Raw genomic sequence first — 23,661 nt, forward strand, 5'->3', positions numbered from 1 at the left:
TGTGTGTGCATGTATGGTGTAATCCAAAAAGTTGGAAAAGAAAAGGGAAATGAGAAATGAGAAAAGAGAAGTGATTTTACTGAGTGTATTCCTTTGAAATAAGCTGTATTTAAATGACTAACCTTTGCAAAGAATGGTGTTGTGATCGTGAGTTAAAGGGAAAAGCATGGGATTTGAAGGGAGGGTTGTGGGTTATTTATTTTATTATTGAACTGTATGTATTGCAAGGCGTGTTTGGGAGGATAGTGTATTAAAAATATAATGGAATTTTTCACTCTCGGTGCAAGAGGAGAAGATAAGACACTGTGAGGATATGGGCTCAGAGATGGTTTAATTGTGCACTGGGAATGCTGACAGTCATCAACACTGCTTTGTGTGTGTGTGTCTGCGTGTGTTTATGGACTGAAAGTGAAGTCACGTTATGTCAATATCACCCGACTATGTGGCACTGCAGGAAGGAGGCAGTATAACACCTCTAGAAGACAAAAACAGTTTACAAGCAAAGTGTTTCCCCACATCAAATATCCAGAGGGAATACTTAGATAACACGGAAAAAGACCAGACAACATGGGCCAATTACTTTCATTTGGTTAAGCAAAGGTTTCTTAACTAGTTCCTATATCAATAATAATTTCAATATTATGCCCCATTCCTGCTATTCAGGCCTGATATCTAAGTGAGGTTGAACTTCTTAACGTTGTCTATCTGGAGTGCCACATTCAGGGCCAAGGCCAGGATTTGAGAAATACTGAGGTCATGAGTCCAAATGAGCCAATGACACCAAAAATTATATTATAATTTGTATTTTATTCTTTTTAATTCTGTTTAGTTATACCATTTTATTTCCCAACATGGTCTAAATGATCTAAACCTCCCCCCTACACTATCAGGAACAACATTTTGATGAGGAAATGGCAAATTATTTATTTATTTAGCCTGCAAGAATTCAAATGTATATTTATTCTAACAAATACTGGAAATAAGCTTAAAGTATTCACCAAATATGTGTTTCACCACCTTTGCTAAAAGCCCCAAATTCCTAAAACAAATATACCAAGGACATGACCTCGGTGTCTTTAATGGTGGCTAAGGCCCTGGCTGCATACACACAGCCCACTGGGATCCTGCCTATAGAGTTAGAATAAACAGAACTCCCTCACAGGTTCCAGTCTGAACTTTTAGTTATTTTAGTTTTGGCTAAAATGAGAGGAGAACCAGAGAGAGTAACCCATAAGCCATAATTAACGAGGAACCTGGAGCTATCTGTTCTAGTTATTCTATGTCTATGGTTCTGTCTGTCACTGATATTACACTGAGTAGGAGGAAGCTGCCCCATAGTTGCTGAAATGCGATCAGTGTGTTTGCAGAAGAAACAATAAATTAAGAAGATTAAGTTAGATTTTGCAGTATCTGATCGCAAATCTGTTTCCAAGGGCAACTTCATCACAAAGGGTCCTGTTATCAGCCGCAGGCGGCCAGAGTGGGGCCCATTCTTATCTTATGTTATGCTTATTATCATCATTACATAGTGAAACATATTGTGCTTGTTAAAAAAAAGAGAAAGAGAGAGATATGTGTGTTGTTCTTTTTTATTTGTAACTGGCTTTACAAATTATGCTTTAATAAATTATTGGAATTATTGTCCTCTATTTGATGTTGTCTGTGAATTTATTTTGAGGCCTACAAACACTGGTTTCGACTTATTTTTAGTATTGTAGCTACTTAAGTGCACTTTTGTGGTACTTATTTATTTGAGAGCTACGATGGTTACTTTAAATTAAAGGAATAGTTTGAGATTTGGGGAAATAAAAGTAGGTCCATTCCCTTTCTGGTGGAGAGAAGACTGATGTTGTTTAACTGCTAGAATCCCCAAATCTTGAAGTTCTCCTTTAATATTTTATATAAAAATATAATTAGCTTATAAAAATACACATGGATTATCACAAGATAAAAGTGTCTGAGCCCCCTTGTCACAGCTGAGATGTCCAATTGTTAGTAGTTCCACTAAAGAGTAAATTCCCCTCTAAACTTCTCAGATTATTTCATTTCAATTACTGTTTGAGGCTCCACATATCCAAAATGTCACAAATTAAAGAGCAAAGACCCCAAATTGAAGTAACATTTTGAATGAATTGAATTTACTTCATGGAGTAATTTTATGTTGCTGTTAAATAAGGAATCTGAGTTATTCTTGAACCACTGTCTACAAGAAGAAAGAAACTCACACAGACGCAAACACACGCCTTCCTCTCCTTTGTCTTCAGTGCGTAATGAGTGTGCGTCAGGATCCAGCGTTTGGTTCCTTCTCGGCACTTACGGAGTTTCAGCAGTCGACCAGAACAGCCAAAACATTTCCTCTTTTCGCGCTCTCAGGTTAGAGACGGAAGAAGTTTTGAGAATTAAACAGCTGGAACAATCTTCTGAGTGGTTGGATGATGGATTCACGGATTTTTCTCCCTGCTCTCCTGCTCGTCCTCGGTTTGGCGACAGTTTTCGCCCAGACTTCCGCACCTGGCCAAGGTAGGAGAAGTGAGCGACTGTGTAGTGACTGAGGAATATTAATGGCTGCTAAAAAGAATCTTTCCCTTTCATTTAGTCACTTTCAGCTGCGCCATTAGTTTTCCATTAGGTCCTAGGTAAAATGTAAACGACAGAAAATCCTGACTTGGTTTATTGAGACTTTTGTTGACTTTGAAATACTTACTTTTCTCTGTTTAGGACAGTATTGTCTTTCCTCTCGTGTGTTAACAATTGCAAGATTTATTGGAAGAGAACAGGACATAAAGCAACATAAACACTTTATTTGAGGTGTGTTTGGTCTTGGAATTACACTTCTATTATTTCTATTTTCAGTTTTAAGTTTATTTATCCTAAAATAATAAGAAACAAAATAAGAAAATCTTAGGTAAAGGCTACTTTTCATCTTATGAACTACACATAAAAGCAAGATTATCAGTGATTGTGTTAATATCATTGTGCCTCTGTTAGTTTAACATCTTTGGGTATTGAAACCTTTCAGCAGGAACAAGTCTCTTTTCAGGTCTCACATCCCCCTCCTGAACTGTTTCAGGGTGAAGCAACCAGCAGCAGTACAGTAGCCACAAACAAACCCACCAAACAAGAATGAGACCTTTTGTTTGTTTACACCTCAATTTTTAGATATTCATGGCTACACTTACACAAGCCCGGCTGTTGTCTTGTGTAGTCTGCTGACAATAATATGACTGGTCTGTGGGTTAACTGTGCCGTGTCTCCATGGAAAAATGTCCCAGGAGGATTAGCGGTGGTAACAAAAACCACCGGGAGCACACACCTTACGGGCCTCCATTTAATCTGCTTCTCAAAGTGTTTTCAGCTAATCTCACCAATATTAGAGTCAGCTGTACTGTGTGAGGCAACATTGTTTGTACCTTCGGACATCCTGTTCACTGAGTTTACTCCCATATGTGAACTATTTTGGCTGAAAAACTAATCACACTGACTTTTTCCCCCCGTAGCTTGTGAGACGAAGAATGGGACAACCTGTGACGAATGTCTGAAAAATGTGTCGGTAAGTGCTGAGAGAAAACAATTTGTTTCTGCTGGGTTGATTTCAATCTTGGTTTACTGGTGTGTGTTTGGGCCTTATGTAAAAAAGTGTCCTATAGGTGAAGGAACCATTGCCAGTGACTCCTCCTCTACCTGCACACCTGTTAGACTGGTTTAAGGAGTAACTGATCTGTCTTTGATTCCCCCCCTCCATTTTCTGCTTTTTGTTTGTGTGTATTCAACAGTGTATCCTACCCTGAATATCTCAGGATTCAATGTTTGTTCAGATAATAAAGAGGTCATTATGTGTTTTGGTGTTTTTCACAGTGCTTGTGGTGTATCAAAACGAAGTTGTGTATAACCTATCCAGTGAGGACCATCCTTCCACCGCATTCACTCTGCCCACTGAACGATGCACGCTGGGGGCTCTGCTGGAGTAAGAGAGTACACACACACACACACACACAAACATGAAAAAAAGGAAAAAAATATTATTATAAGAGATATATGTTCACCAAAACACACACACTCACATAAGCTTATATCCAAACACATTTCTATCTACATAAACTCACATACATATGAATTAAATGTAAACAAAAGCTTTCCTAAAAACTCAAGGCAAGATAAACCAAATTAAATTGAATACAAATAAAATGATCAATAAAGTACTTTGACTTTTGATGTCGGTTTAACTTTTAATATTTCCTTTTACTTAAACACCATAAAAACAATGAAATGTGTAATTTTAATTACATAGTTTTTTATTAATACTGATACTGATACAAATAAATACTATTTAAATCAATTACATCACATCTACATCACAGAGGGTGAGGTATTTGACCTGTCGCTCTCTTTGATCTTTTTACTAACTTTTCATTTGTTGAATGTAGGAAAAAATTTCAGAATGAAAATGAAAATGTTACCTTATTTCTAAACATTTTTTTGTTATATTATTAAATAAAAAAAATAAAATATATATATATCTATATACATTTATCGGTGTCCCCTTAGTTCCTGTCAACCATTACCCTCACCAAATAACCCTTGCAAAATAATGGTACACTGCACATGTGACAGGAAGCTACAGTTATAAGCTTCATAACTCATATCCAACAGCTCAATGACAGTTTTATGTTTTATAAGATGTGTACAAGGGGGGCAAGCATGCAAGGTCAACACTGTTACCATGTAACAACAACCATAACATTTAGGAAAAAAAACAGTCGTGAAATATTATGGCACAATGCAGTTTCTTGTCACTTCAAGCCATCTTTTGTCCAAAGCAATGCAAAAAGTGATGATTCAAGTTCAACTTAATTTAAAAATTGAAAAGGGGTATATTTCATGTACTGTCCCACGTTTATATTTCACCACTGACAATAAACATTGGACTGACATCGTAGAACAAATATATATCTTTTCTAATTTGAATGTAGATCTGTTACTGTGGATTTGTACATAACTTTGTCATTGTGTTTCTCCATCTGTAGTGAACTTCCAGATTTTGATAATCACCTTGGCAGTGGTTGGTGGCATTATCATCATTGCCTTCCTGGTCTGCCTGTTCTGCTGCTGCAAGTGTGAGAACTTTGGGTAAGTGTGCAGTTGACCTCTGTGACTCAATAACAGCCAACGAAACATTGTCACTCTTGCTCAACACGGACACGGAATCTTCTCTGATACAGAAACTGTAATATAAACAATTAGAAAAGGAGAATTTTCCACATAGAAAGCCATTTGCTACTGTTGTACTTATATATTGAACTTTAAGTATTGGAAAAAGCTCAGACATTACTTTTTAGCTATAGCTAAAGGACTATTTACTGTAACCTATCAGTTACATTTTCTATCTTCTTTTCATTAGACATGAACAAAATGATAATATACACACTTACTATAACAATAACAAAAACTGTTATTATTCCAAAATCGCACATTTCATGAGAGGTAGAAATGTGTCTACGGTGAATGTTTTAACTACTTAAATGTATTTCAGTTTTTGTGGTTAATCTGCTTCCTGGGTTTTGCACGTTAAACCTCAGTCCCGTCTCTCCCACTCCACCCATTTCACTTATGTTTCTATAAATAACTCTGAGATATGCATGCCTGTACAGAACATCACATGTGTATGCAGCAGGGTGCCCTTAGTGGATTGGGAAGTTGTCATGTTTTGTTACAGAGAGTTATGTTAAGTTATACGTCTAAAAATACTTATTGTTATGTATTAGGTTAGAAACTGTTGGGTTCTGGGACACGCTTATGGTCACAGATGGTTTAAGTATGGGTTTGGTAAGAACTTACTGTAGGATCTCTACCTTTGTCACTCTGTCATTAGACTTAATATTTGTCCTTTTAGTCTGGAGCTACATTCGTTACAAGGTGATGATCAGTGTGTACTGTACTATGTGGGGAGATTTTAGTCTAATCAAGATAATATACTGTACACATACGTACTGTACATTCCTGTCAGCATTGGTGTGGTCACCTTAAGGCGTCACAAGCACACACTGTTTACTCTTCCATGACCTATGTAACCACAACCTAACCTTGGTCTTGTGTTTGTGTGTCAGATCCAAAAGGTTCGAGGCCAAGATGCAGAGACAGGGCAATAAGATGAAAACCAAGCAGGAAGAAAGGTAAGAAATAATGTTCATTTAGTGTGTGAGTGTATATGATACATCTAGGCCATATTCATAGTCAACCAGTAGCTCTCCTCTGCAAAGATATGCTTCAAGAGGAAGTATCCAAGGTGGACTTGAATCTTAATCTGAGCCTGGTTGCAGACATCTGGATCGCTGCCCATGTCTCCATTTTTTTCACTGCAATTCAAATATGGAATAATAAAGTGAAACAAAATAGCACTTCAGTCTGATTTTCAGGCCAAACTCAAACTGGCCAACAATGCACACAATCTGACTGCTCTCTCCACCGCCACTGCCTTTTCCAAGCTCTTCCATTATGGGAGATTTAGAGTTTTATCAATACCAGGGCCACACGGCACACGAACAGTTTCTTACCAGAGGTTTCTGTGTAATGGACAGAAAACTCACACTTCCTCACACATGCTTTCTTTCTTTTTCCTGATGGATGTTTACATTCCTTTATACCTCTAAAAATGTATTTGGTCCAATATAAGGGGCAGCCATCAATAGAGCGGGCCGTCCACTAACTGGAGGCTTGGTGGTTTGATCCCTCAGCTCCCCCTGTCCATGCAGGGTCCAAATTGAACTTTTCTATCTGCCTATGGAAGGTAAACTCAGAAAATGTACCAGGCAAAACTATGTTTTATCTGCCATAAAACTGCAGAATGTTTTTGAGCTTCATATTTTAGCCAGGGTCTCTGGGCTCCTGCATTGTTCAGACGCCACCTCTTACTGTACTCCATGACTTTTCTATTCGTCTTCATGGTTTTTTTGTTTTGTGACCGCAATTTATTTATTTTAATAATTTTTTACCCGACTGAACCCAAACTTTAACGGCACTATATTGGAAGTATCCTCGAGTAAGACATTGAACCCTGAGTTTATAGGATGGGTCAAATGAAGAGGAAAAATATAATTTCCATGTATGCAAAAGCTGAAACGACAACAAAGGCTGAGATGTAGCCCTGATTATTCTTCTATTAATATACACAGCCCTTTCAAACAGTGTGCAATTTTTTCTTATAGCTATGCAGACGGTCATTGTGGGATAGTAGCTGTAAGCTGTAATGACTGGCTCACTATGGTGGACTGCGATTGCTTGATTTAACAATGATTTATAATATTTGTGTATTTTTACCCTCACAGTACATATACAGTAGATGTATTCATATAGAAACATACAGTAAAGACGCATTAATACAATTGCTGAATAACTATAAAGAGATGTCCTCCTTAATAGTCTCAGAGTCTAGGTTTGTCTCATTGTTTAGAGTCTACAGGACACCAGATGCACCAGCTGCCCATGTTGCATTGTTGTTCCTGATCCATATCAGTTTTCTTCATAGCACAACACACATGAAGGAAAAATGCACACGTCAAGCTGGTGGCAACCCAAACTGGTTTTGTGGTCATGTGACTTTTGGGGAGTGTAAAATATTATCAGTCATTGTGTGACTCAGAAGAGAATGTTTTGTCCTTTACAGGAAGGCAGAGATGAAGCAGAGACATGAGGAAATCAGGAGTAAATATGGTGAGCTCTCTCACTTGCTGACACACGTTTCCCATCATTTCTCTCTCTCTTTTTCACACACATGTGCCTGTACAGTACTACATTGTTCAGATATGTTTTTTCTGCTCACTTGAAAGAATGACATAAATTATTTTATTATTAGTATAATGATATTGTCACATAATATTATCTAACATTAACGCTATGTCTTTGTCTTTATCTCTGACACATACACAGTGGCAGTGTCAGAGATTTCCTTTTGTTGGTGCTATGGGATTGCTTGACTTTTCAGTGAGGGTGTGCTGAAATTTAGGGTTTAGAAATTTCCGCTGCAATTTCCCCCGACACACGTAGGCTTACACATACACCTGTGCGCACACATATGCAGCACCCGGAGCTCTGCAACAGTTACAATGTCATTAGAGTTAAATACAAGGCAAGATATTCAACTCAAGGGATGGAAGTAAGGAAATACACCCTGGATTAAAGTTTACACAATTATGCCACGGACAGTGCTTACACACAAGCAGAAAGTGCATATTTCAACTTCACAAACTGAGTTACACACACCCTGACTAATGAATCCCATACCCTACTTAATATGGTCTAATATCTGCTCCATACATCATTGTATGTTTTATGTTTTATTGTTTGTATGTCTGTCTTATGTCTATCTTGTTGCCATTTTTAAAATTTTTATTTTGGGTCACGTTATCCCCCAAAAGCTTTAAAAAAAAAAAGAAGCTAAATGGGCCTCTGGTTTTTTGATGAAAGAACTGCTTAACAACTGCAAAATTAGATTAAGCTATCTTTTTCTGATTTTGACCTTGACAGAGATTGTTAAATAGTTTGACATGTTGGGAAGTGCACTTATTCTATTTCTCGCTGAGAGTTAGATGAGAAAAATTATACTATTGTCTTTACAGTAAGCACAGGGACTGATAGACTTTGACTTTGCTGATTGTTTTATGTTTCTCCAGGTCTAAAGGGGCCAAATCCATACTCCAAATTTGCATGAGAGGATCGGTGACCTGAGATTTACACCACGACCCCCCTGCTTTTCCCTGAACTCTGACCTAACACATCAACAACCTGTCCTGTCGTTGGGACTTGATCTGAGGATTAATGTAAACTATAATCATGATAAATTCAGAAAAGTGACAGTAGTTTTGTACAGGCAGTCTCTGGCTTCATCCAGGCAATGAATAGGAATGATTGTTTTCAATGTGATGACCCTAGAGGCTGAAACTAAAGGCTAGAATATATGTAGCAGCAGTGTTCTTCATCCTGTGGCTCCTGCAGCATCAGTCTGCTTAAGTCTTAAGTGTAATTGTAAAGAATGGAAATAATCTAGTTGCATCTCCATCTGCACCTTTTCAGATTTCTGTTTTGTTCCCCTTAAGTTGCTGCTGATTTGGAGATAAAACAAATTATTACCTATTTTTCTACTTAGTGTGATTTTGTTCTTCAAATTGACTCCTTCCTATTCTGAAATGTACTTGTTGGAGGCCATTTTTGTTGTTGCTGTTGGTTTTTTAGGTTTGGAAAATGTCACAAATACTTTTCAGCGTTGCACTCTGAATTTCTAAAGTAATCATTAAGTTAAGCTGAATGTGTCAGTTTGAAGTCTGCCTAATTCCACATTTGCCTGTATATCCTGTAAAGACACATACACCTATTAAAATAATAGACTGGTGATTAATTCCTTCAGTAACTTTTATTGTTTATTGTTTTGCCTGTATTGTGCTTTTATAAAAGTATTTTCCTTGTAACTTAATGTCTGAGTCATTAAATAGAACTGCTTCAAAACACCTCACCAAAAGTTTTTAGAAGCTGATGGCTGACATCTGCTGTGTGAGGTAAAGAACATCTTTATTTGGTTCACTCTAGATGTTTGGCATATACAGGAATAAAATGATTTGGATTTATCTTACACGATAATAATAATAACAATAATGGGATGATTAATTTGATAAAATATTTGAAATTGTTGAACTGATTTGTATTCTTGTAAAGAAGCAGTTAATATTAGCAAAGGAAATGTGACAAGTGAAAATTGATGACTCTTTATGGTAAATACAAATGACTATATTGCATTCATTTTAGGGTTTCTTAAAGGAATGCCTTGATATGATTATAGACAAATACTAACAGGGATTATGAAGGATTAATAAACTTCAGTATGGTTTAATACAATTTACATAAACATTAAATTTGTTTGGTTTGGGACAAAACTCCACTGCAGTTATTAAAGGTAAATCTGATAAATGTATAAATTAAGTTCCCAAAGACTTTATAATATTCATAGGTATGTTTTCATTAGTGTATAGGAAACGTTGTGTTTTCATTACCTTAGAATGAGTCGTTTTTATCTACAGGTGCTGCGGGTCGCCTTGACTTTACCATGTTGAACCACCATGATTTTACAGTAGCCCAGAATTGACAAACCAAACACTGGCTATAGATAGGACCTTTCACAAGTTTCCCAGTCACTGTAGATCCTCCTAAAACCTTCACAGCCTGTTCTCATTCCCAGGTTTTCAAATACACACGCGAGTGGTGCTCAGTTAGCTGCAATCTGCAACTTCACCGCTAGATGCCACTAAATCTCTACACACTGGTCCTTTAAAGCTTTGAGCCAGAACAACACATTTAGTCTCTTGTATGTACATTTGTACTGTTTGTATTGTCAGTAAAAATCAAGGCACATTGCAAAGTTAGTAATTCTGAATTCAAGCAGTTGTCAAAACTACATGAGCTGAACAAAAACTGAAGGAAATTCACGTTTAAAAATATGCTGATTCGTGCTGATGTTATATTTTTGAAAGCAAATAAGGTAATTTTAGATTGTATTTTTAAATGTATACATATATAAGGAACTCTATTCGCTTACTGACTTACTGACAGTGTTGGCCAGTAACTCATTACTAGTAATAATATTACTTTCCCCCAGTGACTAGTAGTGTAACTAATTACTAATACATTTCAGTAATAATATTACAAATATGTTACCGCCACAAAAAATTATTCGTTACTTTTATTGGCACCTCCTACTGATCTGAAATCCAACAATCCAATCACGTTTGGATTAATTTTTGTAATCCTGGAGGAAATTAGTTTGGAAGATGAAAACGCTTATGATCTAACAGCTGGAAATATTCACATTACTTTCATTTTAACAAACAAAACTGTATTTTAATCATCGAGACCATTTTTTGGGGGAAAAGTAAAATAACTATTAGCGTAATTAATTACTTTTGGTAGGGAGTAATAAGTAATAATTCTACGTTTGAAAAGAGTAATTAGTAATAAGTAATAAATTACTTTTTTTGAGTAACTAGCCCAACTGACATACTGATTTGATTTAATGTCCAGCCTTAATTATTATATTATTATAATATATACATAGTTGTATAATTTGTACGAGTATTCAGAGGTTTAATACTCTATTACCTTCATACAACTTCGCGTGATCGAGTATTCTGAGTAGGTGCGCGCTCCCGTGTCCGCGCCCCCGCGGTTTAGCAGTCACGTGGTCCTGCCGGAGCCAATCGTTTATTTGTAACAGCGGTCCAAAGCGCGCACCCGTCAGCGGAGGAGAAGAGAGGACAGAAGGCGGCAGAAAGGCAAATAAAGCCCAATTAACAGATTATTCTGAAACCTCGCACACAAAAAACACAGCCAGGATGTCAGAGGAAAAGCCAAAGGTAAGACACAAAGGGTTAAAGAGCTGTGGGTTCTGTAGCGACGGCTCGGTCGAGCTCCTGCCAAACCATTTCTAAGATGTGCAATCAAAAATGGCCTGGTTTGCACGTTTCTGTGAATCGGCGCAGTGTTTGTTTCGCAAATGAATGAGTGCCCACACATCCGTAATTACATTTATACGCGCTTGAACGACACACTGTGTGTCTAAACCGGAGACATTATCACCCTATCAACGAGGGTCTCGAAGACTGTGGGCAGAAACGTTAATTACACCATGATTGTCATTTGCGGATTTTTTTTTTTCTTTGTCGAAACGGGACCACGTTTATGTCCGCAACGCCGCAAAACGCCGCAACTGCAGCAGCGACAAAAGAGCGCAAATGGAGGTGACGCAGTCTTTATAAAAACTAATGTTTCCGTGCTGTTGTCGCTACTTTTTAATGTGTCGCTGCTTGTGTTTTTAGGGGAGGAGAGGGGGCACAGCAACGTTGCAACAAAACAAAATTGTTAGCATCGTTAGCCCCGGAGCTAATCGTGCTAACGTTAGCATATGGGACTGCCCGGCTAGCACCATACTGTAACCTGCCTGTATTAGTCTGATTTAATGTAGGTTTATATTCAGTTTAAATATGTGTACAACATGGTGTAGTCTTATTCCTTCACCACACTTGGTTACATTTCTTTTAAAGGTGCATGCTTTGTAACAGTCTGGTAACTTACCTAGCTGCCAGCAGTAGTTTTTATCTGTAGTGCCTCTGTGTAAGCTCTCCAGTGTAATGTCAGTGCTTTCTCTATTCCCTTTTGGTAACCTGCTGGTTTACTTGATGTTAAACACGTTTGTTTCTGCAGGAGGGAGTAAAGACTGAGAATGATCACATCAACCTCAAGGTTGCGGGGCAAGATGGGTCGGTGGTCCAGTTCAAAATCAAAAGACACACACCCCTCAGCAAACTAATGAAGGCATACTGTGAACGACAGGTGAGCTCAAAGCCCAAATGACTGTTTTTTAGATTTCCTCCTCTCCACAAACATACAATTATTTTGGATTAGCTGGAATACCTCATTCAGCCTCCCTCCTCCCTTAGTTGCACACTTCTCCTTTCTCCCACCATTCCTGTACTAAAAGTCCTTTTACACATGGATTCATCTTCATGTGTTGCTTCTGCAGGGCCTTGCAATAAGGCAGATCAGGTTCAGGTTTGATGGCCAGCCGATCAATGAGACGGATACACCTGCACAGGTAAGAAGCTCTTTTTGAACATTATATTGTCTTTAAACCTTACTGAAAGGATCCGTCCACAGTATTCAGTTTTATTAAAGACTGACTGCACAATTCAGGCATTCAGTGTCTCTGTACAGTCTTTTAAATTATTTTACCTGTTCATTTATTGTTTATATCCGCTAACTGAAACCTCTTTCGCTCTGTTCCCCTCAGCTGGAGATGGAAGATGAAGACACCATAGATGTATTCCAGCAGCAGACAGGCGGGCACTGCTAAGCCCTTCCCACCTCATTGATGGCCACCCTCAGACCACGCCCTCAGCCACCTTCACTGTCCCCCCCCTCCCCATCACCCCTCTCAGCCTATTATTATTATTATTATTATTATTATTATTATTACTTAAGTTTAAAGATGTCTATCATGGTTTCTGGTCAGGTGTGTGTGTGGGGAGGCTCCTCAGCTGTTTATATACTGTCTCAGCCAGGACTGAACTTTTTGTGCGCGTCAACAGTCTCTGCTGGCCAATCAGGACAACATTTCTCTCCGGCACCGCAGGCTGTGATTGGACCAACAGTGCGTCAAGGCTGTTCCTCGTTTGTCAGTGCTTCTCATTCACTCTCCAGTGAAAGCTTAGTATCCAGTAGTTTGTCACGGTTTTCGTCCGTCATGGTTGAATGCGAGGCTCTGCAAGATTTTGTCCAGGGGTCACAGTCAGTGGGCATGAAAATGTTTTGAAGTGGAAGCACGATCTGAACTTAATACACACCCACCTTCCATTTCACTTCACTTTCTTGTGTGTTGTTTTTTTTTTCTTCTTTTTTTTCTGAACAGTGACTCCTGCTCTTCTGTCATCAAGGTATTTTAATTCTCTGCATTTTAGGTGCTTTTGCTAAAGCGTTCTGCAATGTTTTTTGTATTTTTGATTTTTTTTCTTTTAAGAATTAACACCCAGGGGGCTTGTTGATTTTTCTGTACAGAAGTTTCAGAGTTGATGTTAGATAAATGTTGTGGGACTTGGACCAATACTCCAAAGACCGAACTTCTGTCTACTCTAAAAGGTCAAAACTGTCACATTTTAAGGGAGTTTGTATATCATTAATGTTATTTGCTTCCTCTATGACTTCTACTAATTGAGAGAGGTTCTTTGTGAGTATCCGGTACAGACTACTATTCACTTATGTGGGAAAAATGGCTGTTCATGGGAGGGACATTTAATTTACACCACTGAGGTGCATCCCATTGTTAGAATTGGTTTGGGTCTGGCTAGGATAGTCTCTTGACATTGAATACATAACTTTTGGTTTTCTTTCCGTATTTTCCAATGAAGCGGGCCAGTAGCCAGTCCCTATGGTATTCTTACAAGTGGCTGTGCTTTTAAGTTTTACATGGATGGGGGGGTGAAAGTGGAGCTTGGGTTATGGGTGGGAATAACTGGAAGCTCGTTCCTCAGCTCTGTTTGGGGTCAGCTGTCTCATCTCTGTATTGTGCTTGCGAATGTAGGCTGACGGGACAACTAATTCTAGATGTGTTTTGAAGAGGATCAGCTTCCAGTTTAAGCAAGGATATCCAACAAAAGTCAGTATCTTTTTTTGTTAACACATTTTGAAGACACTTTTCACTGCTTTGTCAACTGTCGAGCTGTTTCCTTGTGTATAAAAGACAGAAGTTGCAGGCCATTTGTTTAAAAACCTGACCGCATTATTGCAAACAGTGAAGATATACCCCAAGTGGTGATGAGTGTCTCGGATTATTTACAGTTTTTCGGAGAAGGATGCATGCAGTTTGTTGCATACCGGGAGGGCAGGGAGGCCAACCAATGGAGTTTGGGAGATAAGTGTTCTGTACCCACAGGGCCCCGTTCTTCGTATGCAGATAGCCGAATTGGCTTGATTTATTTTTTTTTTTTTTGATTGTTTGCTACCTGACGCGAGCTTGTATTTATCAGTTCAGTCAGGATTAAAATGTATCAAAGCAAGTTGTCCTTGTGCTCAAAACATGCAAAAGTACAAGCTTATTCAGAGCAAGTTGGATCACGGCAACCCTTTTCAAGTTTCGGTCAGTATTGTCATAACTGAACAGGTTTTGAGTAGTCATAGAGATTAATTACAACAAAATATAACCAGTCGCAGTATGAACCACTGCTATTTAGACATTTGCAATACAGATTCAGTTCTTGCATTACGAGGTATTTAAAATGATGCAATATGGGCTGCAGTTGTAATTGGCCTTTTTTAGTCTCCCTTAATGTTTAAGATATGTTCCCATAGCCTTAAATGTAGCTCTATTCAGCCACATTAGAAGAGGCAATGTCCTTTTTAAATAGTAAATAAATTGTGGTCTACGTCATGTTGTTCAGCTGTATTTTTGTATCATTCTATGTAATAAACACAGTCAATGTCAAAACCTTTTTTCATTTCTAAAGAATATTTGACAAATGTTTTAAAAAGCTTCACTGTACTGCCACTTGCTGTGTGAAATAATCACTACTGTCCACTCACACCCCAATGAATAGAATATTAAATTTTATCTGAGGACTACTCAATTCTCATCTTTTCTGCAGTCATTAACAAGCATTTGACAAAATTGTGTACAGAAACATGCTAAATCAGTGTTGATTACTCTTCAAGGGTGCACAAGCCAATCACACAGTGATCTTCAGTTCAGCTTTCTGGTCTGACAAAATAAGAGCACAGTTATTAAGACAGCCTTCCACTTGCATTTGAAGAACTGAGTTAGCTGGACAGTTTTTGAGCGGCTGACGTACGAGCCAAGCTAATGTACGAAGAACGGGGCACAGGTCTTGTCATGTTATTTGTTTCTCTACTGTACATTATTTGTGGTCTTTTACTACTGTATACAATAAATATAGTTTGGTACTCAGATTTGCTGTCCCATGCATGCATTACTTTGTACGGGTGTATTCAAAATGGCTAAACTACTGAAATGCTTATTTTAATGCTTTACAATTATCCCTGTATGATTTTTATTTTATTTTTTACTGCTTTTCAGGATGTGGTAGAATAGGACAAATACATAGCACCAACTAATGCAGCATAAATTTTAGTTTTAACTAAATTACAGTGCCTCTCTGTGTATTTTAATTACAACACAATACATAGGTCTTGTATTACTAAGAGGCCATTACAAATTTATCAGGTAGAGATTACAAGCCTTTCTTTAATTGAATCTCATTGCTGCCTGGTGCACTGCAGTTTACTTGTCAGAACATAACTGTCATTGAATTATATATAGTTACGTGAGGTTTATTATATAAGACAGGGTTTCAGTTCCCACTGGCTGCTAAAAATGTGTGCACAAGTACTATGGATGGAAGCACCACACATGGCTTCAGGGAAGTAGACTGCTAGGTGGTGCCAGTGAACCATGAGAATCTCACATGTCTGTTTTTTTTTTTCTTCTGTCGTAAAACAACCATGTCCACATATTCATCAAAAAGCAAACAGGAAAGAAAAACCCAAAACACAGATATTGAATACAATATAATACAGGGACATGCAGCAACACAATATGAAACAAAAGAAACTATAAAAAGCTGTAAAACAAAATAAACATGCATAAAATTGAAGCATGGCACTGGATAAAAAAACATAAAAAATTAAAATGTATTTCCACAGCTGTCCTGAAACGGAAACGTACTTCAGATGTCACTTAGATAGACAAATGATAATTAAATTCAGTGAAGCAGGTAAAAAAAAAAAGATGTTGATATACTAAACCAAGTCTGATAAATAGTGTACTCACTTCCAGGGTGTCACCTGGTGCCTGATTTAGAGCCTTAGATTGCATCTGATACACTGACTGAATGGTTACATTCAGAATGAGTGGAACAGTGATAAGAGTAATAGCAGCAGGTGATGAGTCAAACCAGGAATAAGGAAAAGCATGCGCATGAGAGGATAATCTACATCAACTTTTCAGCATCCAAACGGATCACTCTGAAACCACACAGGAGAGTGCAACACCCACCCCATGCCAAGCCTGGAAGGAAGAAAGATTAATGAATGGATAGAGGAAAAGAGGGGCAACGCAGAGTTTATATCTTATATCCTGATCTTTGTGTAGTCTATGATCTTAACGTGGGCGAGAAGAAGAGAGACAAAGTGCATTTGCCTTGTAAATGTGCTGGTCGGTGGATGAGAGGATTCAGAGAGATCTGACACAAGCCGAGATACAGACGTCGGAAATTTGCCTAGTAACCAACAAACCAGGGTCAAACAGACTTTGTAAACTGATTCTATGAAGTTATTTGAAGTGGTATTACTTTGTTGGGTGACCATGGATAATCAAAATGCCTCTTGAGACTGCTAGGAAAGTATTTAAAAGTAAAATTCCTGTGATTTACCCAATTCAAACAGGTTAAAATAAATCCAGTTAAAGTATGCTTTGACCCAGGCCCTCTTAGTACTTTGCATTGCAGTGTTTTCCTAATTTCCCCGACCTGAGACTTCATTAGACTTTCAACAAGTAATAATCCTGGTTTGAGACTTTAATATCACAGCTGTGTTCATGCACATACCTCGGTTTCTCAGGTAATAAACTATGGGATAACAGCTAATATGATAATACCTCAGCTCATATCCATCTATTCATTAGTGGGACAAAGGTCACATACGCGCTGTGAAAAAAAACGTTGTTTTTATGTTGCATTTTAATTAAAAAGAGACATTTTGTCTGCCAATGCCCCTTTTTCATGTTGTGAATGTCTGGAGGAATTCAACAGATCTATATCAATACATTAAAATATTCTGTCTGCTGTCAGTCTGTGTATAATGTGAGCCTACACACACACACACACACACACACAGAGTTCTCACCCCTCTGGCAGGTCTGTGTCATCAGAGGCGGTTGAGGGAGGATGAGTGACAGACTGGTTAGTGATTTGCATGGCTGTGGTGTTTAAAAGGAGCTGCAGGTGCAGGATTCTCCACACAGCTGAATGGATTTCTCTCTAAGCACAGATGCTCTGGGACCTTTTACTTCTACTATTTATTTACATGAGAATCATAGGTAGCCAGGATAGCTTTGATGATTTTTTAGCAGAGTTTGTTGACTAGAAGTCTTTCTTTGGAGGATCTGAAAATGCTCACTTGTGTCAATATGGGGAATGCACAGCCGTCTGGTGTGTATTGTCACTTAAGATAGAGACAAAGGGAGCAGCACATAGAGAAATACCTACAATATGGAGACATTCATGCCCACTGGCAAGTAAACCAAACGTACTTTTTGTAATGTCATCGCTGATATTTGTGCAGTTCCTTCTGCTGGGGTTAAGGGTCATTGATACCACCACAGACACATGGAGACACTGTACAGGTACTGTACCATTTTATTCTGTTTTATCTCTCTTAACCTCAGCTTTACTGTCTATCAGCTTGGCTCACTTTAACACTTCTGATGTACAGTTAATGATTATTCAGTGAATGGTTTACGGTTTCATCTAAAAACCTGGGAAACCCCTCCAGCTAAAATTCTTTTGGATAATTCCAACTGCCTGCGTTTGCTTACAGTACAGTGGGAGTGTTGCTGTGTGCAGTATTGCGTGCAATAATAACTTAAATTCACATCACAAACGAGTACAGACATTGGATGTGGTTAGGATTCCACAACAATTCTATACACATCAAAATATTAGGATGAACAGGGTGCATATTTATATGATGTCTCATCAATTTAGGTGCAATTCTCTTTCATTATTCTCGCTTTGCATAGAGCTTCTTTCCTAATAACAACCCCTCCTAAAACCTCCTATAGTTTCACCACCACCCAGGGCTATTTCTCACACACCATGGGGGTCAGGGACTCAAGGATGCTTTGACATTAATTGATTTATGAGTTTATAGCAGTTCCCAACCTTTTTAACACACTGTCCTTTAAATCAAAGATGTGGCTATTTGTGACCCCTTGGTTTCATAAATGAACCTGATAGCAGTGGTGGAATAAGTGTTCAGATCATTTACTCAAGTATTCTATTTAAAGTAAAGGTCCTATATTGAAAATATTAATTTTATTAAAGAAAATGTACTTAAGTATTAAAAGTAAAAGTAGTTAATACAGAAAAATGTCCACTGCAACTGTTATATTATTATATATTCAATAATAGGATTATTAATACTGTTGCATTAATGTCTAAGCAGCATTTTACTGGTGGAGCTTTTTTTCTACTATTTCATATGGACTGCAACTAATGATTAATCTGCTGGCTATTTTCTCAATCAATCAATTTATTGTTTGTTTAAAAAATGAATTAAAATTATTATAAGAATTACAACGAAAAGCTGCAAATTGTCGCAAGCTGGAACCATGAAATGTTTTGCATTCAATTTAGTTTCTGTCAATTGACTAATAATTTAATCTCTACTTGTATATACTGTTGGGTAGCTTTATTTAAAACAAAGCATCATATTTTATCATCTTTTCTTATGTTTTGTGTGCAAAAATCTTAATGTGTAAAGTGCAACATTTCCTATTTAAAACTGTAAAGTAGCCTGAAAACAAAATACTCAAATAAAGTACCTCAAAATTGTACTGCAGTACAGTATTTTTTTCCCTTTTACAGTTTATTTTGAATCATCTTTAGAAACCTGTAAAAAGTTGATATAATTCGGGTAGCAGATAATGTGCTATTCCATCAATCATCTAAGGGGCCCTCAGATCTATTTTGCGACCTCTTTAGGGGGTCCCGACCCCGAGGATGGGAACAACTGGTTTATAGTATAGCCATTTCTGCATAAAATTACTTAAACAGTAAAACAAGCTTCCTGGTCTCTTTATTTGCTTTTTGTCTGCAGATTTGCTCCCTCTGGATCTTCTGTCCTTTGTCCTCGAGAGGGACACCTCCAAACTTGTACCAGGGGTCCACATGAAGGAGGCTGGAGGGGTGAGGGGTGTACATTTGTCGAGCCCTCATACCTCCATGAGCTTTCCCTCCTCGCAGCTGCTGGTGAACTGTGATCTCTTCCCCAAAGAATTCTCCATTGTTGTGACACTGAAAGTCACTCGCAGTGCAGCCAAGGTGAGCATCCCGGAAAAACCTGGTAAATGTCAGCGGTGAAAGAAGTATTAAGATTCTTTTCTTAAGTGAAAGTACCAATACCACCTTAAGAAAATGGTACTTCAAGTAAAAGTACAGAAATAATATAAACTAAATGTACTTAAAGTATCTAAAGTAAAACATCTCATCATGCAGCAGAGGTGGTGGTTGTGTATATTTTGGGGTAGTTTTATGTACTGTAAGATAATGCACTGCAGTTCATAAATTCATTCAAGGTTGGTTTTTAAACAATTAATCTGAAAAGTAACAATTTAGTTCAAATGCAGTGAAGTAAAAATTAAAAATGTTCCTCTTAAATATAGTTCAGAAGAATTCAAAAGTAACATAAAATGTAAATATGCAAGTAAAACACAAGTAGGATTGCAGCTAATAATTATTTTCATTATTGATTAATTCATGGATTATTTAGTTTCTTTCAGTACCTAAGAATGTGGCTAAGTTCCTGTAACTGTACTTAGTTCCCCACCCTGCCAAACACAGTGTCTGAGTGTTTTTCCTCATTTGCCTTGCAGAGAAATGAATACATATTTTCCTTGATGGATTCAAAAAAAGGAGAGAAAAGGGGGCTGGGGGAGAAGGAAGCTGTGAACGATGAAGGGAACATTCTAGAAATGAATAAAGAGGGGGAGCAACATGGAGAGAGGAAGAAGGAGAGGCAGGTGAAGAGTAATAAAGAACGTGGACGGATCATCCTGGGACTGAGGCTCTCGAGAAAACGTCTGCACTTCCTTTTTAGAGGTCACGGAGGGGTCATGGAGCACTGGGGGTTTCGTGGCGCCCGACTGGCTGATAACCAGTGGCACACTCTGGTTTTGGCCATTGGTAGCCATCATGTCAGGCTCACAGTGGACTGTAGCCCACCACTGGAAACGTAAGCTTTTTTGTGTTTTTCTTCTGTTCACTGGGTGGAGACACTGTCTTTCTCCCACCACGTTCTCTTCCTGTTCTCTGTGAATTCCCTTGAGGGATAGTAGATCCGTCACCACAATACAATGGCACTGCTCCAAATCTGCTCACACCCTGCAGCCATATCATAGTGGCCTGACAGTATGTGATAGATGGTTTTTAGTGGAAACTCCCTCTGGCGCACAGAAGGGAGGAATATCAGCCGCCATACAGTGCCTATATAACACAATTCCTGTCTCAGTCTTAAAAACAGAGGCAGAAACAGTGACTACTTTAATTACAGAGACTTTTAGTTCATTTATAGAAGAAAAACAACTTATGCAGCTATTACAAATAATTTTGTAATTATGTATTTTTATGGCAAACAGTGTTCCCTCCAGGCCTTTTCCCTCAGACCTCAACTTTCAGGGATCGAGATTCCACATCGGAAGTCGGGGGAGATGGAAAGGCCTGTATTCAGTAAGGCTTATATTTCTTTATCCCTAACTTTAATAAGAAATAAACTGCTAAACCACTGCTTTCTCTAAAACAGTCAAATCTTTTCCGTCTTATCTGCTGCCCCACGTACAGGGTCTCCTGCGACAGCTGGTTTTGGTGCCAGGTTCGGATGCCACCCATTACATCTGCCCCTCTTCCAACCCCCAGCTGGCAGTCCTGTCCGTACCACCACTTCTCTCAGACCTGCCTGTCCTGGGGAGGGAGGGTGACGGCCACATGACCTCTTATGGTAAATTATGATATGTGACATATTTCCTATGTGTGTTCCTTCGCTTCTTTCCCTCTCTGATTGGCTGCTTGTTTTTGTGCTTTGATCACAAACTATCAGAAACAGAGGAGAGAGTGGCAGTGGGGTTGGAGCGGCCGTGCTCAGAGCGACTACAAGGCCAGCTGTGGTTCAATCCGCGTAAGAAAGGCCTCTACCTCTGCGACGGCACAGTGTGGATCGTTGTGCTTGAGGGTGAGAATCCATCAGCCATCCACTTATGAGTTTTACTCATTTTAGGTCAAAAGATTTTAACTAAATTCTCACCTCTCCATTTACTCAGATCATAAACGACTGGACTATGTAGTGGAACAACAGGTCCTCACCACCAGCTCAGAGACACATGATGTAGAGGTAAATGAATGTTTACATATATTTGTGGCATCTCTAACTATTGGATCCTCATACTTATAGTAAAGGATACCAAAGGAAGAAATATTTTTCTTTAGGGGAGTTTGAAGGTTGGGTTTCCAACAAGGGGTCAGAAGATAATACAAATGAAAAGAAAAATCTAAATTGACCTATGCAAAAATATGTTTGTTATCCAGACTTTTCTATATTTTTTAACTCTTTTACCAGTAGTTTTACCTCATTAGGCCTCTAGCTTGAATCCCGTAACAAGGGTTAGGCTAAGGGTTATGAACAGGGGCGGAGCCAGACTCAGCCCAAAACATTCAGTAGAGCCTACACCCTATTTTGTATCTATTTCTTATCCATCTCTCTTCCTCCCTCGGAAACCACAAAACAACAAATAAGGATGACTAATTTTCACTTGAAGCAAAAACAGTCTGATGTTATTAGTTTTAAGTTGGATAACATAGGTAGGGTAGGAATTTGGTGTTTGGCGTAAATCTTAAAGGTCCAGTGTGTAGGTGTGTAAAGAGACACTATGGTGGCTGCGAAACATTATTTTAAAAGCCTAAGTAGGTAGAAAGGTGTCTATTCCTGAAATATTATTTGGCCAATCCTGTAGTCTTTTTCATCCAATCTTCAGGTGTTCCAGGTACCTGGCATTGGTCTGATGGCTGCTATGGCTCATCGATCAGCAGCTTCTGGCTCTGCAGTGTATCTGTGGAGTCAAACAGGTTTCCAGCTCTACCAGAATATCAGCACATATGAAGCTTTGGCTTGGAGACACTTCAGCATGGGAAAGAAGGTGTGACACAAAGCAAGAGAAGGGTTATGAATCGAGCACATGCATATATCAACCTGGTCAATATAGTTTTGAGAGCTGATATTCTCTATGTTTTGTTTTTTCGATCTAGATATTTCTGGTGGTGTCTAACACTGGGAGAGGGCCAGACAAGCGTTTTAACAAAGAATCAGAGGTGGACTTCTCTGTGATTTACAAGTGGAGCAAAAAAAGAAATCGGTTTGTGCAGTTCCAGACTCTGCAGACCCACTGTGCACGGGACTGGGAGGCCTTTACCATTGACCGACAAACCTATCTCGCTGTTGCCAATCATAGACAAGGTAAAAATATATCTCCATTAAATGGCCACCTGTTAACTTCCTAATCTCCTGACATGACAGGCTCAAAATATAAAACTACTCGGTTGCATTCTTTCTCTTTCTGGCTTATCTTCCAGGTAATAATAATCACACTATAAACAGTGTGATATACAAATGGAACAATCTAGCAAAGTCTTTTGAGGTTCACCAAATGCTGCTGACCTCAGGGGCCTACGACTGGGAGTTCTTCACAGTTGGACCGTACCATTTCCTAGTGGTCGCAAATGCCTTTGATGGAGTGACCACTTCTGTAGACTCAGTCATCTACGTTTGGGTTGATGGAAGCTTCCAGGTGTTCCAGACAATTAAGGTATGTGGTGAACACCAAAAGAAATGTGTAAATGGCCTTGAAAAATTGCCTAACCCTCACTTTCTTAATTAAAAACAAAAATCAAAACAGGGTACATTTTGAAGGTGTTTTGAGTGTGTGTGGAAATGAGGCTTAATAGCACTTTAATGTAGCATTTTGGTGCATGATTTCCATGCCATTCATCTTCTTAGCAGCTGGGTTTTGATTTCCTCTGATGAGATCTGTATCTGTGAGATGAGTATGAAAAACCATCTTGTCTGTACACACAGAAGGAAGGGAATACAAACGAGGAGAGATAAAAGGGTAATGAAAGAGAGATGGGCAAGGAACATTTAAGACAGAGCCATAAATAGAGCGTGTGGTTTGCCATGATTTGCTTGAGTGATAGCACTGCTTTGACATGTAACTGATAGTGAATCACATATTTGAATTTGCCACATTTGAGGAGAGCGTGTTGACACATTGATAGTCCCATGAGAAACTAT

General features: G+C 38.5%; 3 protein-coding genes across 3 annotated transcripts in view; all 3 read left to right on the forward strand.

Moving 5' to 3' along the window:
* The first annotated feature begins 2,277 nt into the window (after positions 1-2,277).
* pttg1ipa (PTTG1 interacting protein a) lies at positions 2,278-9,400 on the forward strand. The gene is made up of 7 exons (XM_035673354.1): positions 2,278-2,520; positions 3,498-3,550; positions 3,856-3,964; positions 5,025-5,127; positions 6,105-6,170; positions 7,661-7,707; positions 8,667-9,400. The coding sequence occupies exons 1-7, from the start codon at positions 2,433-2,435 to the stop codon at positions 8,702-8,704; spliced, it is 504 nt and encodes a 167-aa protein (XP_035529247.1). The 5' UTR covers positions 2,278-2,432; the 3' UTR covers positions 8,705-9,400.
* A 1,856-nt stretch (positions 9,401-11,256) lies between these two features.
* sumo3a (small ubiquitin like modifier 3a) lies at positions 11,257-15,495 on the forward strand. The gene is made up of 4 exons (XM_035674223.1): positions 11,257-11,393; positions 12,241-12,369; positions 12,560-12,631; positions 12,827-15,495. Exons 1-4 carry the CDS (start codon positions 11,373-11,375, stop codon positions 12,887-12,889), a joined length of 285 nt encoding a protein of 94 aa, XP_035530116.1. The 5' UTR covers positions 11,257-11,372; the 3' UTR covers positions 12,890-15,495.
* A 4,037-nt stretch (positions 15,496-19,532) lies between these two features.
* LOC118336915 (thrombospondin-type laminin G domain and EAR repeat-containing protein-like) overlaps positions 19,533-23,661 on the forward strand; it is a 4,912-nt gene continuing 783 nt past the window's right edge. Inside the window, exons 1-9 of the mRNA XM_035673680.1 lie at positions 19,533-19,646; positions 20,198-20,556; positions 20,960-21,050; positions 21,162-21,318; positions 21,418-21,549; positions 21,638-21,708; positions 22,349-22,510; positions 22,620-22,827; positions 22,944-23,183. Of these exons, the coding sequence (XP_035529573.1) occupies positions 19,548-19,646; positions 20,198-20,556; positions 20,960-21,050; positions 21,162-21,318; positions 21,418-21,549; positions 21,638-21,708; positions 22,349-22,510; positions 22,620-22,827; positions 22,944-23,183 (1,519 nt within the window). The 5' untranslated portion in view covers positions 19,533-19,547. The remainder of the gene's footprint in view (positions 19,647-20,197; positions 20,557-20,959; positions 21,051-21,161; positions 21,319-21,417; positions 21,550-21,637; positions 21,709-22,348; positions 22,511-22,619; positions 22,828-22,943; positions 23,184-23,661) is intronic.

The sequence above is a fragment of the Morone saxatilis genome, unplaced genomic scaffold (genome assembly GCF_004916995.1).
Source record: "Morone saxatilis isolate NCDOM2014 unplaced genomic scaffold, NCSU_SB_2.0 Contig3, whole genome shotgun sequence".
Lineage (NCBI taxonomy): Eukaryota > Metazoa > Chordata > Actinopteri > Moronidae > Morone > Morone saxatilis.